This window comes from Petromyzon marinus, chromosome 78 (assembly GCF_048934315.1).
Source record: "Petromyzon marinus isolate PM22_M1 ecotype Great Lakes invasive population chromosome 78, UKy_Petmar_22M1.pri1.0, whole genome shotgun sequence".
NCBI lineage: Eukaryota > Metazoa > Chordata > Hyperoartia > Petromyzontiformes > Petromyzontidae > Petromyzon > Petromyzon marinus.
The window spans coordinates 1637815-1656149 of NC_133744.1; the positions used below are offsets into that span (position 1 = coordinate 1637815).

The 18335-nt window shown below is 51.5% G+C and overlaps 1 protein-coding gene across 1 annotated transcript in view; it reads right to left on the reverse strand.

Annotated features, from left to right (window-relative positions):
* Positions 1 to 4706: 4706 nt before the first annotated feature.
* LOC116957598 (uncharacterized) overlaps positions 4707 to 18335 on the reverse strand; it is a gene marked incomplete at its 5' end in the record, with an annotated part of 85501 nt that continues 71872 nt past the window's right edge. Inside the window, one exon of the mRNA XM_076056871.1 lies at positions 4707 to 7862. Within this exon, the coding sequence (XP_075912986.1) occupies positions 7091 to 7862 (772 nt within the window). The remainder of the gene's footprint in view (positions 7863 to 18335) is intronic.

An 18335-nucleotide genomic window follows, 5' to 3' on the forward strand; every position in this document is an offset into this window, starting at 1 on the left:
GACTGTGTGTCTTAGTAAGTCATTACCTAGTAATTAGAGTGTGGGTGTGAGTGAGACTGAGTGTCTTAGTAAGTCATTGCCTAGTTATTAGAGTGTGGGTGTGAGTGAGACTGTGTCTTAGTAAGTCATTACCTAGTAATTAGAGTGTGGGTGCTAGTGAGACTGTGTCTTAGTAAGTCATTACCTAGTAATTAGAGTGTGGGTGTGAGTGAGTCTGAGTGTCTTAGTAAGTCATTACCTAGTAATTAGAGTGTGGGTGCGAGTGAGACTGAGTGTCTTAGTAAGTCATTACCTAGTAATTAGAGCGTGGGGATGAGTGAGGCTGAGTGTCTTAGTAAGTCATTACCTAGTAATTAGAGCGTGGGTGTGAGTGAGACTAAGTGTCTTAGTAAGTCATTACCTAGTAATTAGAGTGTGGGTGTGAGTGAGACTAAGTGTCTTAGTAAGTCATTACCTAGTAATTAGAGTGTTGGTGTGAGTGAGACTGAGTGTCTTAGTAAGTCATTACCTAGTAATTAGAGTGTGGGTGTGAGTGAGACTGAGTGTCTTAGTAAGTCATTACTTAGTGATTAGAGCGTGGGTGTGAGTGAGACTGAGTGTCTTGGTAAGTCATTACCTAGTAATTAGAGTGTGGAGGTGAGTGAGGCTGAGTGTCTTAGTAAGTCATTACCTAGTAATTAGAGTGTGCGAGTGAGGCTGTGTCTTAGTAAGTCATTACCTAGTAATTAGAGTGTGGGTGCGAGTGAGACTGAGTGTCTTAGTAAGTCATTACCTAGTAATTAGAGTGTGGGTGCTAGTGAGACTGAGTGTCTTAGTAAGTCATTACCTAGTAATTAGAGTGTGGGAGTGAGTGAGACTGAGTGTCTTAGTAAGTCATTACCTAGTAATTAGAGTGTGGTGGCGAGTGAGACTGAGTGTCTTAGTAAGTCATTACCTAGTAATTAGATTGTGGGGGCGAGTGAGACTGAGTGTCTTAGTAAGTCATTACCTAGTAATTAGAGTGTGGAGGCGAGTGAGACTGAGTGTCTTAGTAAGTCATTACCTAGTAATTAGAGTGTGGTGGCGAGTGAGACTGAGTGTCTTAGTAAGTCATTACCTAGTAATTAGAGTGTGGGTGCTAGTGAGACTGAGTGTCTTAGTAAGTCATTACCTAGTAATTAGAGTGTGGGAGTGAGTGAGACTGAGTGTCTTAGTAAGTCATTACCTAGTAATTAGAGTGTGGTGGCGAGTGAGACTGAGTGTCTTAGTAAGTCATTACCTAGTAATTAGAGTGTGGAGGTGAGTGAGACTAAGTGTCTTAGTAAGTCATTACCTAGTAATTAGAGTATGGGGGCGAGTAAGACTGAGTGTCTTAGTAAGTCATTACCTAGTAATTAGAGTATGGGGGCGAGTAAGACTGTCTTAGTAAATCATTACCTAGTAATTAGAGTATGGGGGCGAGTGAGACTGAGTGTCTTAGTAAGTCATTACCTAGTAATTAGAGTGTGGGTGCGAGTGAGGCTGAGTGTCTTAGTAAGTCATTACCTAGTAATTAGAGTGTGGGTGCGAGTGAGACTGAGTGTCTTAGTAAGTCATTACCTAGTAATTAGAGTGTGGGTGCGAGAGAGACTGAGTGTCTTAGTAAGTCATTACCTAGTAATTAGAGTGTGGGTGCGAGTGAGACTGAGTGTCTTAGTAAGTCATTACCTAGTAATTAGAGTGTTGGGGCGAGTGAGACTGAGTGTCTTAGTAAGTCATTACCTAGTAATTAGAGTGTTGGGGCGAGTGAGACTGAGTGTCTTAGTAAGACATTACCTAGTAATTAGAGTGTTGGGGCGAGTGAGACTGAGTGTCTTAGTAAGACATTACCTAGTAATTAGAGTGTTGGGGGCGAGTGAGACTGAGTGTCTTAGTAAGTCATTACCTAGTAATTAGAGTGTTGGGGCGAGTGAGACTGAGTGTCTTAGTAAGACATTACCTAGTAATTAGAGTGTGGGTGCGAGTGAGACTGAGTGTCTTAGTAAGACATTACCTAGTAATTAGAGTGTTGGGGCGAGTGAGACTGAGTGTCTTAGTAAGACATTACCTAGTAATTAGAGTGTTGGGGGCGAGTGAGACTGAGTGTCTTAGTAAGTCATTACCTAGTAATTAGAGCGTGGGGGCGAGTGAGACTGTGTGTCTTAGTAAGTCATTACCTAGTAATTAGAGTATGGGGGTGAGTGAGGCTGAGTGTCTTAGTAAGTCATTACCTAGTGATTAGAGTGTGGCAGTGAGTGAGACTGAGTGTCTTAGTAAGTCATTACCTAGTAATTAGAGTGTGGCGGTGAGTGAGACTGAGTGTCTTAGTAAGTCATTACCTAGTAATTAGAGTGTGGGTGAGTGAGACTGAGTGTCTTAGTAAGTCATTACCTAGTAATTAGAGTGTTGGGGCGAGTGAGACTGAGTGTCTTAGTAAGTCATTACCTAGTAATTAGAGTGTGGGTGCGAGTGAGGCTGAGTGTCTTAGTAAGTCATTACCTAGTAATTAGAGTGTTGGGGCGAGTGAGACTGAGTGTCTTAGTAAGTCATTACCTAGTAATTAGAGTGTGGGTGCGAGTGAGGCTGAGTGTCTTAGTAAGTCATTACCTAGTAATTAGAGTGTGGGTGCGAGTGAGACTGAGTGTCTTAGTAAGTCATTACCTAGTAATTAGAGTGTGGGTGCGAGTGAGACTGAGTGTCTTAGTAAGTCATTACCTAGTAATTAGAGTGTGGGTGTGAGTGAGACTGAGTGTCTTAGTAAGTCATTACCTAGTAATTAGAGTGTGGGTGTGAGTGAGACTGAGTGTCTTAGTAAGTCATTACCTAGTCATTAAGAGTGTGGGTGCGAGTGAGGCTGTGTGTCTTAGTAAGTCATTACCTAGTAATTAGAGCGTGGGTGTGAGTGAGGCTGAGTGTCTTAGTAAGTCATTACCTAGTAATTAGAGTGTGGGTGTGAGTGAGGCTGAGTGTCTTAGTAAGTCATTACCTAGTAATTAGAGTGTGGGAGCGAGTGAGACTGTGTGTCTTAGTAAGTCATTACCTAGTAATTAGAGTGTGGGTGCGAGTGAGACTGAGTGTCTTAGTAAGTCATTACCTAGTAATTAGAGCGTGGGGGTGAGTGAGACTGAGTGTCTTAGTAAGTCATTACCTATTAATTAGAGTGTGTGTGCGAGTGAGACTGAGTGTCTTAGTAAGTCATTACCTAGTAATTAGAGTGTTGGGTGTGAGTGAGACTGAGTGTCTTAGTAAGTCATTACCTAGTAATTAGAGCGTGGGTGCGAGTGAGACTGAGTGTCTTAGTAAGTCATTACCTAGTAATTAGAGTGTGGTGGCGAGTGAGACTGAGTGTCTTAGTAAGTCATTACCTAGTAATTAGAGTGTGGGTGTGAGTGAGACTGAGTGTCTTAGTAAGTCATTACCTAGTAATTAGAGTGTGAGGGTGAGTGAGGCTGTGTGTCTTAGTAAGTCATTACCTAGTAATTAGAGTGTGGGTGTGAGTGAGGCTGTGTGTCTTAGTAAGTCATTACCTAGTAATTAGAGTGTGGGTGTGAGTGAGACTGAGTGTCTTAGTAAGTCATTACCTAGTAATTAGAGTATGGGGGAGAGTGAGACTGAGTGTCTTAGTAAGTCATTACCTAGTGATTAGAGTGTGGGTGAGTGAGACTGTGTGTCTTAGTAAGTCATTACCTAGTAATTAGAGTATGGGGGAGAGTGAGACTGAGTGTCTTAGTAAGTCATTACCTAGTGATTAGAGTGTGGGTGAGTGAGACTGTGTGTCTTAGTAAGTCATTACCTAGTAATTAGAGTGTGGGTGCGAGTGAGACTGAGTGTCTTAGTAAGTCATTACCTAGTAATTAGAGTATGGGGGAGAGTGAGACTGAGTGTCTTAGTAAGTCATTACCTAGTAATTAGAGTATGGGGGAGAGTGAGACTGAGTGTCTTAGTAAGTTATTACCTAGTGATTAGAGTGTGGGTGAGTGAGACTGTGTGTCTTAGTAAGTCATTACCTAGTAATTAGAGTATGGGGGAGAGTGAGACTGAGTGTCTTAGTAAGTCATTACCTAGTGATTAGAGTGTGGGTGAGTGAGACTGTGTGTCTTAGTAAGTCATTACCTAGTAATTAGAGTGTGGGTGCGAGTGAGGCTGAGTGTCTTAGTAAGTCATTACCTAGTAATTAGATTGTGGGTGCGAGTGAGACTGTGTGTCTTAGTAAGTCATTACCTAGTAATTAGAGTATGGGGGAGAGTGAGACTGAGTGTCTTAGTAAGTCATTACCTAGTAATTAGAGTGTGGGTGCGAGTGAGACTGAGTGTCTTAGTAAGTCATTACCTAGTAATTAGATTGTGGGTGCGAGTGAGACTGTGTGTCTTAGTAAGTCATTACCTAGTAATTAAGAGTGTGGGGGCGAGTGAGGTCCGGTTGTGCGCGTACACGCAGCCCCGCAGCGAGGGTGGTGGTTTACGTGGGGGGTCGGGGGGGTAGAGTAACGTGAGGCGGTGGAGAGCCAGCCACGAGGCGTGTCCCACAGAGGACGCCGGTGGTGCGTGGAAGCCGATCACTGGATCGGCGGCAGCCCAGGCGCGAAGGGGAGGAGGTCCAAGGGGGAGAGGAGGAGGGGAGCATCAGCCCCCACAAGTCTCGGGAGTGAGTCTGAGCGAGGCTCTGAATGATGCTGCCCCCACGTCCCACACACAGACCGAGTCGGTGAGTAAGAAACAAAATCGTTTAATGAGTTGGCAGAGTTTCTGTACAAACATCGGGGGTGAGCCCAAACTGTGTGTGAGTGGGTGGGCGAGTTGGTGAGTGGGTGGGTGGGTGAGTTGGTGAGTGGGTAGGCGAGCGAGTGGGTGACTGTGTGTGGGTTGTGTGTTGTGTGTGTGTACAGGTGAGTGGGGAGTGAATGGGGAGCGGTGGTGCAGCAGTTCGCTGTCCTACAAACCCGGCGACCCCACCGGTGACGATGATCTGAACCGGTCGTGGGCCTCCCCTAGGTCGACTCGGCCTCAAATGAGTACCTGGTGCGGTGCGTAAACGTCGCCACTGGGGAGACAAAGGCGGCCGGGCGTGGTGCTGGCCACCCACCCCCTCGTGTGCCGTGCCGGCCTTCATAGGCGCTGCTCGCTAACAGCACTTGCCCCCAACAGTCTAAGTCTATGCGGGGGGTCTTTGTGTGCGTAGTAGTGGGAGGCGAGGTGTAGCGAATGCCTATGCACCACCATCATCACCAATACCACCATCATCATCATCATCACCACCACGACCACCACAAAACCCACCCCCCATAGCCTGTAACAGACTATCGGGGCAAGTGCCGTTAGCCCGGCCGCCTTTGTCTCCCCAGTGGCGATGTTTACTACGCACCGCCACCACCACCACCACCGCCACCACCACCCCAGGTAACGAGTTCATAACTGCGAGGGCATTGCTATGGTTACTGACTTGGCTACGGGTTCTCCCCCACTCGCGATCCCCTCCCATCACCAAAACCGTCAACAACAACAACAACCACCACCACCACAACATCAACAACATCAACAACATCGACGAGAATATAAAAACAACACGACCATTGTAGTATCATCATTATTACTACAGCTACTCGCGAATACCATGATACCATCATTCCCCTAATATACCATGATCCCGTCATACCCTTACTTATGATCCCGTCATACCACCGATACCATGATTCCACGAGACCCCCACTGATACCATCATACCCTTACTATTACCATGATACCCTTACTTATACCATGTGCCCCCCACTGTATACCTTTTACTATACCCCCACTGATACCATGCCCCCCCCCCGTGATACCACCACTGATACCATCATAGCCACGCCACCGATACAACGGTTCCTCTAACGATATCACAGCATCGTGAACGTCACCACCATCAGCATCATCACAATCGTCATCATCAGCATCATCACTACCATCACCACCATCACAATAGTCTGCTCCCATTGCTCCTCCACCCACTTACCACTCACCTACCCACCCCCCCCCCCACTCATCTACCCACCCCCACCCACCCCCACCCATCCAACTACTCGCCTACCAACTCGCCTACCCACCCATCGCCTATCAACCCAACTACCCACGCACCCTTGATGGGGCTCCTGCTCAGAGCGAGTCAGCTCTGGCTGAGAGTGACTCAGCTCCTGTAGCTGAGAGTGACTCAGCTGCTGAGAGTGACTCAGCTCCTCAGAGTGACTCAGCTCCTCAGAGTGACTCAGCTCCTCAGAGTGACTCAGCTCCTCAGAGTGACTCAGCTCCTGTAGCTGAGAGTGACTCAGCTCCTCAGAGTGACTCAGCTCCTCAGACTGACTCAGCTCCTCAGAGTGACTCAGCTCCTCAGAGTGACTCAGCTCCTCAGAGTGACTCAGCTCCTCAGACTGACTCAGCTCCTCAGAGTGACTCAGCTCCTCAGAGTGACTCAGCTCCTGAGAGTGACTCAGCTGCTGAGAGTGACTCAGCTCCTCAGAGTGACTCAGCTCCTGTAGCTGAGAGTGACTCAGCTCCTCAGACTGACTCAGCTCCTCAGAGTGACTCAGCTCCTCAGAGTGACTCAGCTCCTCAGACTGACTCAGCTCCTGAGAGTGACTCAGCTCCTCAGAGTGACTCAGCTCCTCAGAGTGACTCAGCTCCTCAGAGTGACTCAGCTCCTGTAGCTGAGAGTGACTCAGCTGCTGAGAGTGACTCAGCTCCTGAGAGTGGCTCAGCTCCTCAGAGTGACTCAGCTGCTGAGAGTGACTCAGCTCCTCAGAGTGACTCAGCTCCTGTAGCTGAGAGTGACTCAGCTCCTGTAGCTGAGAGTGACTCAGCTCCTGAGTGACTCAGCTCCTGTAGCTGAGAGTGACTCAGCTCCTGAGTGACTCAGCTCCTGTAGCTGAGAGTGACTCAGCTCCTCAGAGTGACTCAGCTCCTGTAGCTGAGAGTGACTCAGCTCCTGTAGCTGAGAGTGACTCAGCTCCTCAGAGTGACTCAGCTCCTGTAGCTGAGAATGACTCAGCTCCTCAGACTGACTCAGCTCCTCAGAGTGACTCAGCTCCTCAGAGTGACTCAGCTCCTCAGAGTGACTCAGCTCCTCAGAGTGACTCAGCTGCTGAGAGTGACTCAGCTCCTGTAGCCGAGAGCGACTCAGCTCCTGTAGCCGAGAGTGACTCAGCTCCTGAGAGTGACTCAACTCTGCTAGCCGAGAGTGACTCAGCGACCGTAGCCGAGTCACCCCCAGCGGGCCAAGTTGACTCCATCTGCAAGAAACTCAACAGATCCCTGTCCACATCATCACCATCACCACCACCATCACCACCACCACCACCGCCACCGCCGCCTTCCACCTTTTCACCGTGGGCCATGCCTCCACCTTGGACGTGACCATCTGCACGCTTCTCAACATCACCATCTCCACCATCACCACTGCCATCTTTATCATCAGCTCCACCATCACCACCATCTCCACAACCTCCATCACCACGATGGTTATTCAAGGTGATGTTCTGAGCCAATGAGGTCTCTTCCTCCTCCTCCACCTCCTCCTCCTCAGGACACTCCGCTGCATCTTCACAATGCACGCCGTCAACCTTGTCCATGTTGTTCCTGTGATTGTCCTCCTCCTCATCATCCTCCTCATCATCCTCCTCATCCTCCTCCTCATCCACTTCCTCCACCTCTTCATCCACCTCCTCAGGACCTTCCGCTGTGTCGTCACGATTCACGTTGTCAACATTGTTGTTGTGACGGTGGTTGCCCTCCACCTCCTCCTCCTCCTCATCCTCCACCTCCTCATCCTGCTGGTGGTGGTGTTGGTGGTCTGTGACCGGGCTGGAGGTGACTGGGAGGTCTCCACCATTGAAGGCACTGTCAGGTGGAGCAGAGGAGACTCAACATCAACATCACAGTTACCCATCACCACCACCACCACAATCAAAATCGTCGCTACCCATCACCAACACCATCGTCAACAACAACACTTCCATCACGACCACCATCAACATCAACGCTACCACCACCACCAACATAACCACCACCATCAACGTCAGCAACATCATAGCGGGAAAACGAGGGTTGACTGTAGGCGAGTCGGCTGACAACCGTTGGAGGATTGGCTGAAGGGAGTGGGGCGAGTGAAGTTTCCAGAAAGGACATGAAAGGGGACAGCAAATGGGGAGGTGACGGTTGGAGAGAAGGCGAAGTTCAACCGCCAAAACCGAAGCCCGGGCCTAGATACAGCGCTGTGTCCGAATAAAGTCAAGTGTCAACGCGTGTTGGCATCACTACAACTGGTGTATCGGAAGAATGTCGCACCCAAGCCGATGAAAGAACCCACCGACGACGTCCGGCGACGAGGCGGCCTTCATGCAGAACATCCCAGGCCGAGAGGTGCAGCCGCAGCGACCGGAGCGTCCACTCAGCCGAGCGCCGCTCACGGCCCAAGGATGGGAGCAGCTAGAGGGGGGGTGGGGATAGACCGTCTCGCGGATGCGGTCTCTCCCCCCCGCCCGGCCCCCGCCCGCCTAGCATTACAGCTCGCCGAGAAGGAGGGGAGACCGGGAGCGGCAGAGATGGCGGCGGGAGAACCAGTGGTCCGAGCCGTCCGATCGACTGCTGCGGAGGCCCCCGAGGGGAGCCATGTATGCCCAGAGCAGCGGCGGCGGCGGTCGGGGCACCGTCGGTGGAGACAGCCCCGGCGGCAAGAGAGAGAGAGAGAGAGCAGCCGACCGACCTCGCCGGCTGGGGCCAGTTAAGGAGTTTTTTTTGTAGCAGCGGGTAGCGACTGGGGGGGGGCCCTTCACTCGACGGTTCGAGGCCGCATGTCGGGGCCTTGGGCCGGGTCTGAAGGCATCGCCTACAACCTTAAACGACGAGGCTCTCGCCATCTTCGAGGCTACGCAGGCGGAGCAGAGGGCCACGTTCCAAGCGGCCTGCCACGAGACGGCCGAGGTATTCCAGCAGCGCAGGCGAGAAGCCGAGTCGCCCCTCGTCCGACGCAGTGCCCTCATGGCACTCGGCCAGGTGGCCCATCCTCAGCTGGGCGAGGCGGAGCTGGACTCCCTGGTTAGGGGATAAAATGTTGACGCTGGTGCACTCGTTGGCCGTGGTGCTGCCTATAGTGGAACAGGAGGTGCAGACTTCCTTGTGGGTAGCCTGGTGTCTGCGGGCAGAAGAAGAGATGAATCAACGGGCCCGGGCGGTGACCCGGGTAGGATTCCCGGAGACCGCTGGCTGTGCTTCATGCTCGGGCTGCAGGACGAGAGGCGCCGGACAGGGCGAGGGCACGGTAATCGCGGCAGCAGCAGCGGCAGCGGCAGCGGCGGCGGCAGGCAGTGGAGGTCCGCAGTGGCCCGCGGGTTGACGGGCCCCAGCCACCTCGGGGATGGGAGCCGAGAGGGCAGACGGCGGCTCCGCGGCGGGGCCCACCCATCACCGGCTATTTCGCTGCGGCCGACTGGGCCACATCACCACGGGATTGCAGGAGTGGACCCTCTACTGTCGGGGCCGGAGGCATCCATCGGAGGCCGCGGCACGAAAAAAAACCAGGCAAGTCGCGACACCCCCAGACACCCGGCTAGACAGTTCACCTCGCGCATCTAGGGGACTCATCGCCTCTCACCGCCTCCATCGCCATTCCACGTGTGCCATCTGCAGCGGGCCTCATCGGTGATAAAGGGGTAGGAAAGTCCTCTGGGGAAGGCCCAGACTTGCTTCTCCACCGCTAGCCCAAGTCCGGCAACCAGAGGAGGAAGCTGGCTTGGCAGGTCGTAGCGGCAGCTGTAGGTACGTCGGTGGTAGTCGGCCCAATTGGAAGGGTAGAGGTACACATTTTGATTGATACGGGGGCATCAGCCACTGTTATTTCCAACTTAATATTACACCTGTCGCGACCCAGTAGCCGTCGCTTGGCTGCGGTCACCAGTACACGTATGTGGCGGCAAATGGGGGCAACATGGGAATCGTGGGGGCAAACCCGAGACGCAGGTAAACATTGGGGAACTCGCCTGGTCGGGACCCATATTGGTTTCCAGCATGTTAGCAGTTTCATGCCTGCTGGGAGGCCCAAAACAGTGTTCCGTACACCTCAATGGCTCTACCAATTTAATTGTTTCCCAATGGGCCTTCAAAAAGCACCTGCCACATTTCAAAGGTTGATGGAATTGGTTTGAGCGGGATTGCAATGGGACTAATTCCTTATATATCTGGATGTCATCGTTTTTGGTCACATGTTTCACAAACATTTGCGGCAATTGCACGCGGTATTATCCAAGGTACACTGAATCAAACTTAAAACTGTCTAAATGTCACTTGATACAAACATCAGTTCGATATTTGGGTCATGTGGTGAGTGCGTCGGGTGTTGCCATGAATCCAGGGTGCAAGCGTAATTGGCCGACCCCCAAATCCGTGGGTGATTTGCGGAGCTTTTTCGTTTTAACTTCATTACCGCTGCTTTGTTCCACAATTTGCATCAATTGCGAAGCCCTCGCACACGCTGACGGTCTAAAAATCTCAAGTTTCACTGCAGGAAGGAGGAAACTGGCTTTGTAATGCTGCGCGATAGGCCGACAAGACAGATGCTCCGCCGCTGGCATACCCCGAACTTCTCGCTACACTTTATCCGCGACACGGACGCCAGCGATTTGGGAATTGCGACTGTCCGCTCCCAGGTGACAGGCGGGGGGGGGGGGGGCAGGGTCGAGGTCGTGATTGCCGATGGTAGTCACGTCCTTTCTCTGGTGGAGCAGCGTTGCTGTGTAACCCAGAGTTGCTTGCAAATGCATGCCCTGTGCAGCAATATGGAGCCCAGCGATGCGGCAGGAAGTTCACAGTCCGTACTGACCATGCTGCCCTACAATACTCCCTGCGGGTAAGATCAACCGCCGGGATAGTTGGCGCGCTGGCTTGAAAAATGACAAGAATATTCATACCAAATCATACACCGCCAGGACCTGAAACGTGGAAGCGCCAACGCGTCGTCTTGGTTACCTCGCGAGGAACCGTGTGTGTGTGTGTGTGTGCGAGCGTATCGGGTGCTGGCCGACTTTTCCGGAAGTGCCGGCGTCGGTAGCGTCGGTGCAGCCTGCAAAGCCACCGGTGGTCGCGCGGCGCCTCCACAGAGTAAACCGCCAGCTCACAGGTCACAACCTCCCTTGCAGTCCATCACAGTCTCCAGGGTGAATCAACTAGTCGGGCCTTGATATGCTCGAGCCCTTCCTGTGCTCGAGAGGAAATACATTTCTCTTGGTGAGAAGAGTCAAATACTTTACGAGATGCCCAATGACATGGCCGCTGCCTGATTAGGCTGCCGCATCCATCGCGGATGCGTTTCTCCATGGATGCGGAATGGACAAGGGCCCCCCCCCCCCCACCAGAACAGCTCCTCACTGGTCAGGGATGCAATTTTTCATCGAAACTCCTGCAGGTGTGCGAAGCACTGGGCACAAAGATTCCCCATACCACCCTCAGACGGATGGTATGGTGGAATGGCTGAACAGAACGATAACATCCATGCTCTTGCCATGCTGCAGATGCGGTGAAAGCCGACTGGGATCTCCATATTCCGTGGATCTTGGCAGCATAGAGGTCGGAAGCCGGAGCCGCCCATAGAAACCCAGTTGAAAACCCCTACAGGTGTAATCTTGATTTGAAGCGTTCGTGACTGCAGGAATCCACACTCTTTGGTTCTTTCGGCAAAGTTATCACGGAGGTATAAAATCAAATGAATCACGACGTTTCTGGCGCAACAACAAGCGTCCGTCATCAGGTGGGAAAGCATTGGTCAGCCGCTGAGGCAGACTGTTTTAAAAGGTTTGAAATGGGTGTAGCCCAAGGGTCACACAAAGAAGTGGCCGGGGCTAGCGATGTTAATGTGAGAAATTAGCGTGTAACTGGGCACGGAAGTGGCTAATGATAATGTAAGAGATTAGCGTGATGTTGAAGTGAGAGATTACAGGTGTGCCCGACCGACCTGCGCCATTGTAGGTCACACTCGAGCGACCGCACTAAGCACGCACAGCGGCAATGGCGAGCAGGACGACAGCACAGGCCGCTAACGAGCGGAGCAGAAGGAGTCGGGTTCGCACACTTCCCTGGGCAGTGGGTGACAAGGCGTGGTTGCATTGCCCGCAGGTCTCATTACGCACCTCTCCAAAACGGCACTGACCGTGGCAGGGCCCGGTCGAAAACGTTTGAAGCAAATCAGCCGCAATGTGCGTGCGTGCGTGCAGTCAGGACGTCGCCGTTGGTTTGTTCACCCATCGCGTCTCAAACCCTACCCCCCCTTCATCGTCACTCAAGCACCTCATCTCCATGTCCCGTTCCACCGCGGTCTCGGATGTCCGACGAGCCACAGCAGTTGCCCGGATAAATGGAATCACCTGTGCATGCTCCTGTGCTGGCCACAGGATCGTGCCAAGCAGTGGATGACTCACTGCTGGACCCTGCAGCAGCAGCAGCAGCATACTGCGGTCAGGCAACAAGGATCGGTGCAAGATGTGCACAGCTGCGCTAACACCGTTCCTGACGGACCAGGAGATGGTCGCACCCACGTTGTTGACACACAGTCTTGGTGTTGTTGCTGTTGTGTTGACTAATTAAAATCCGCGCGCCAAAAATACTCACACCACACAATGTAATTGTTTATTACTATAAGTCGGACACAAAGGGAACATTGTTACGGTGTCATCAAGTTCTAGTGGGTAGAGTTCCCCTTGGCTTCCCGTGGTCTGGTCATTTTCCTCCCAGGTGTTATCTGCGACGGCTTCTTTTTTAAAGGGGGGGTGGGTGGGGGGGGAGTGGTGATGTAATGACCGAGGCAACACTTACTTGACAAGCGTACGTGCGAACGGACAACCAAGAAGTCAATCAAGGCCTCCGATTGGTGCAGAAAGGCCTCAAAGACGATTGGTAAGGAGATGAGATTCAAAGGGATTTGAGAAGAGATTAAAATGTAAAAGTCACGAAACGGTTGATTGTAGAGGCGACGGTTGACAACCGTTGGAGGAGGACAAGGATTGGCTGAAGGGTTAGCACAAGGGGGGGGGGGGAGGGGGCCGGTTGGAGAGAAGATGAAGTTCAAGCATCGAGAACAAAGCCCAGGGGCCAGATAGTGTTCTTCCGATAAAGGCTCCGAGTAAGGTACGAGCATGTGTCGGCGTCACTCAAATATGAAGTGCAGTGGAGTCTCCACTTCGGGTCGCTAAGGTAGCCGTGACGGCCCCGTTAGGAACCCTGATGGCACCTCGCTCATGGGGGGCTCTGGCATACATCCGGATGCCGAACTAATACATTTACAAGGTCATCGCCCTCATTACACACAGTGTGCTCGCCGCAAATGAACCACAATACCTCGTTGATCTCGTTAAGGAGTATAAACCACAGCAGCAGCGGATTTTTGGCTCAGCCATCGAACAAATACGGGTCACCAGAACGCATGGTGCTTTCAGATGCTAGATACACTACACTATACACTACACATTACAGTAAGACTATAAACACACTACACTTTTGCCTCGCCATCGAACAAAGATGGTCACCGCATCGCGTGGCGCTGTCAGATGTGCTTCTGTGGCCTTTTGGAGCGCTCAATCCTTCCAATATGAGGAAGCCACGTGGAGCTATGATGCACTTTGACATCTAGATTAAAAACTCATTCCTTGAGAACTGCACTGTAAAGTGCCCTGGAAAGGGAGCTACATAAATCCGAGATAGAATAAAACGGCTGCTTTGTTGTTTTGTTTATTTTGTTCTCCTTCCCGCACATCTCTGATTAGCACTGTTGGCTACGTGCGGTGCGGAAAAAGTTCCACATACAGACAGACATGCCTCTATTCCTCAATGACTGTGGGACATCGGGCAGCATCTCAGGTGGTGGAAACTGGTCTCCGGGTCAACGGCAAAGCTAGTCCTCCCTTCACTGCGCTCAGTGTATTCTGGGTAACACAAACGTGCATAATGAAAAGACAACCTCACAGCAATAGCGTTGCAAGCCTCCGATTTAAACAGGATCCGTTGCAAACAATGGGGAGGCAATGTGGAGGCAATGGGGAGGCAATGTGGAGGCAATGCTCGGATGACTTGTAAAGCTGAGAGCCCCGGTGGGGGAAGAGGTTATGCCAACGAGGGTCACAAAAGCCAGACCTGCGAGCAGCATTCTGGATTTTCTATCTGGAATGTCCTTCACCATGAAAGGTACAGGATACCAGAGGAAACATCGCAAACCAACTGGCCAAATATAATATCATGATCGCCGGTATCACCGAGGCCAGACTCACAGGGACGTGATCAAGCCACCGTTGACGCCACAACCATCCTGTATTCCAGATTTCATGGACAGCCGCTGGCCAGGATACAGCATCGACATGGACAGCCGTCGGTTGTTGCTGTACATGCACCAACTGAACAGTCAAGCCCTGATGAAAAAGACCACTTCTGTGATCAATTAAGTGGCTCGCTGCTTCATATCCCAAGGCACAACAACGTAAATCGTGATCCTTAAATGCCGTTACAGGCACCGATTCGCAGCGGCTTGGAATCCATCATCGGTCCTTGTTTGCTCCAGGATTCCCAGTGGCAACACTGTCAAACTTCTCTCCTGCTCATCTGAGGGCCTCACTGTTGCCGGCTCAAGATATCGTCGTTGACCGAAAATCCACGGACAAACTTGGATCTCCAACGGTGGTCACACAATCAAAGAAATAGATCATATCCTGACCAAGGACAGCACCATCTGTAAGTCACACCGGGTTTTCCTTGGAGTGGAGGGCATCTGCTAACACCGACCATTGCCTGGTTTTCACACAAGTTGCCTGCCACTTCCCAATACCCAGGACATCTTTAGACGTTAAGCAGTACGATTTCCAGAGACTCAGGGACAGCCATGACACTGCTGATACAGTCTTCAGGGCAGGTCAGTGTCGCTTGGCAGCCTCCACATCTCACCGGACATTGTTGATGTCGATCATGCCTGGTCCCACGTACAAGATTCCATTACACTGGCTGCTGAATCTATGCTAGGCCTCCGATCGCCTTGTTTGTAAACCCTGGCCCTCTGATTTCACCTTACAGAAAGAAGGCAGCCGCACGGCAGACTGCCGACATCAAAGCAACATCGCAGGCTTCAGGGAATTTTCAGAACGAGCAAAAAGCTGACCAGGGAGACGTTTTTGAACTCCATGGCTGATGAAGTTGAGTCTGCAATGTTACACAACGACATGAGGACAGCTTTCTCTGTCGTCAAACACCTCACCGGAGGTAGTGGACAAACTGCCGTGGCTGTCACAAAATTGGACGGCTCTCCTTGCTAATGGGTGGAGGAAGTCCTCACAAGATGGACCGAGCATTAATTGCAGCAGCAGCAGCCATGAACCATCGACCAGCAGATGCTTATCCCAAATTGGCAGACACCGCGGCTGCATGCACTGCCGACTCGGACTGTGAAACCAACACAGACCCTTCTGCATCAGGGGAAGTTCGGCATGCCATCATGCAGCTTAAAAGCGGTGAAGGTAGCTGGGTATTCAGTACCGGTAAAGGTCGTTTGCGCAAGTACTTCTTGGCAGGCCGCAACCGCTCCAGACAAAACATCGTTGTCCAAAGCAAACGGGATTCACGGCTGGTCGATCCACGATGGATGCCGTGTGCTTTGCACTCTGCCTACTTGCGGAACCGCACCGCGACTTCGACTGCCCATTGCATGTCGCTTGCTTCGGTTTGAGACCTCTCTGGTCTCTGCCTTGAGAGGGATTAGGGTCCCTGCCATCCTGCCGGACCTTGTTAGAGATCTGCATGCAGGCACGAGTACAAGGATTCATGTCGATTCCAGACTGTTGCCACGATTCGAGACCACGTGCAGAGCACGTCACGAATGCGTCCTTAAACGAGCGATGCTCCCCTGTCAGATTGAATGCATCTTTGAAAACGAGACCCACAGCCTCGGAGTCAGGATTGACCGGCACCACATCACGGACCTCAAACCACGCCAATCACGCAGCCTTGTTTGTTGAGAAGCCTAAAACATTCACGCAGAAGTCCCTTACAACGTTTCAACAAGAATGCGAGAAGAACAGGACTCATTGTTCCGTGGCAGCTAAAACAAAAGTCTAGAATTTTGATTTAAAGCTTTCGTGACTGCAGCGATTCATATTCTTGGTTCTTTTGGTAAAGTCACCACGTAGAAGGGAAACAATAAAATAATAAAAATATAAAACAATCAAATTCTCACGACGTTTAGACTGCAACACAAGCAATCATCATCAGGTGTGAAAACCACAACAAGAAAAGGCAAAATGCTTGTGTTGCAGTCGAAACGTCATGAGAATTTTATTGTTTTATATTTTTATAATTTTATTGTTTCCCTTCTACGTGGTGACTTTACCGAAAGAACCAAGAATATAAAAGTCTAGAACTCGGGCTCCGCACCTCTGGAATGCACGCTACGTTAACAACGGCAACACGGTTGAAGCAGTGGAAGCAATTCTCTTCCTGGGATCTAAAGCCAAGTGCCGGATCGGCCTGACCTCAGGAGTAACGTTCATGAGTCGCATTTGGTCCTAGAACGTTTAAATCTGAGCACCAAAATGTTGAGAGTCTGGCGGCGCTGTGTTTTGTCAGTTTTGTTGCTGTGCGGTGCCGTGGGCCTGGACATGGCCTTCAAGCCGATTGGGCATCGGCTGCCAGTCCTTCAGCAAGCGATGTCAGACGCCTCTCTTGGCATACGATTGTTCCACTCCATCAGAAACGTCACCGTTGCGTCTCCGCGACCGGTCTCCTGGCGGCCGTGAGCTCGGCTCGAGGGAGATGGCTGTGGGCTTCGCTTCGCGGACGCGTTGCCCGGTCTTGAAGCACAAACTCCAGAACATGCGTCACCCCTCTTCAGTCGGCAGTCGACGTTGGAAGCGAATCACGACACCATCTGAGGAACGGCGGTGCTTCCCCCCCACCCCCCCCCCCCCCGTGATACACGGAACGAACAACGGTCCTTAGCCGACTGCAGGCGAGGAGTGAGTGAATCACGACCATCATCATCATAACTCCCATTGACATCGACGATCCCATTATCACCATCATCAACATCAATGCTCGCATCATCACCATGAACAATACCATCACCACCATCACCAGGAACATCAACTCCAGCATCATCACCATCAACGCAAGGATCACCATCAAGAGCATCTCCACTACCATCAACATCGTCAACACCATCACCACCATTAATATAAACATTCCATTCACCTCAACACTACCATCACCGTAAACACAACCATCATCATCAACGTCACCACCAGCAATACCCACCATTCACCACTAAGTGATGGTGGCATCACCAAGGTGTCTGTGCCAGGCCAGGTGCACTTTGCGGCCACATGAAGTGTTGAAGGCTGACAGCAGGAACGCGGGACAGACCCAGCAGGTGCCATCGGTTTACTAGCCGAGACGATTGGCAGATGCACCACTTGTGCCCCCGTACTGTGCCAACTTGCTGTGTTTTAGCCGCCCGTCACTCTGCTCGTTGTTGTGAGCATCGCTCCTCTGCACTCCGCTGTTCCTGGAGGGCGACTGCCTTCAACTGCCCAGGAGCATGCTCACGAGCCTCCTCCACAGAGGCCAATCTGGACACCGCTGGTACCAGTCATTGACAAGTCAACTCAGTTCCACATCTTCCCGTACCGCATCAGTCCATCTCTTATCCAGCCCGTGTCGTGCGCATTTAGCCCCCTCTATCCGGACAAAGGGAAGATGCTTGGGCATGCGTTGGCTGGGCATGCGGGCTACATGACCCAGCCGGAGGAGCTCACTGATGGGAATGTGTACAGATCTTTCAAGGATTTGTGAGCGCCTCACACAATCCAGCCTGGTTAAACCCAGGATGGAATGTAGGCAGGCCAACATAAATGTTTATAACCAGTCAAGATGTTCCATTAGGGGGAGGTCATGTTTCGCAAGCATAGAGAAGGGAGGGAATGACCATGGCCGAGAAGACATGAAGCTTCGTGTGGAGTGACAGACACAAATAGCTTCCACACAGCGTTACGCAGCCAATGAAAGATAATGCCGCTCGGCTGATTCGGAGTAAGATTTCTGCTGACAAACCGGAACTGGTCATAAGCACGCTGCCCAAGTGTGGGAAACTCTCCACTCTCTCCACAACAACCACCACCATCACCACTATTGATATCAGCATAATTTATTCCCATCAACCTCATCAGCAGTGGGTGAATGGGTAGGTGGGTGAATGGGTGGGTGAATGGGTGGGTGAATGGGTGGGTGGGTGAATGGGTGGGTGGGTGAATGGGTGGGTGAATGGGTGGGTGAATGGGTGGGTGAATGGGTGGG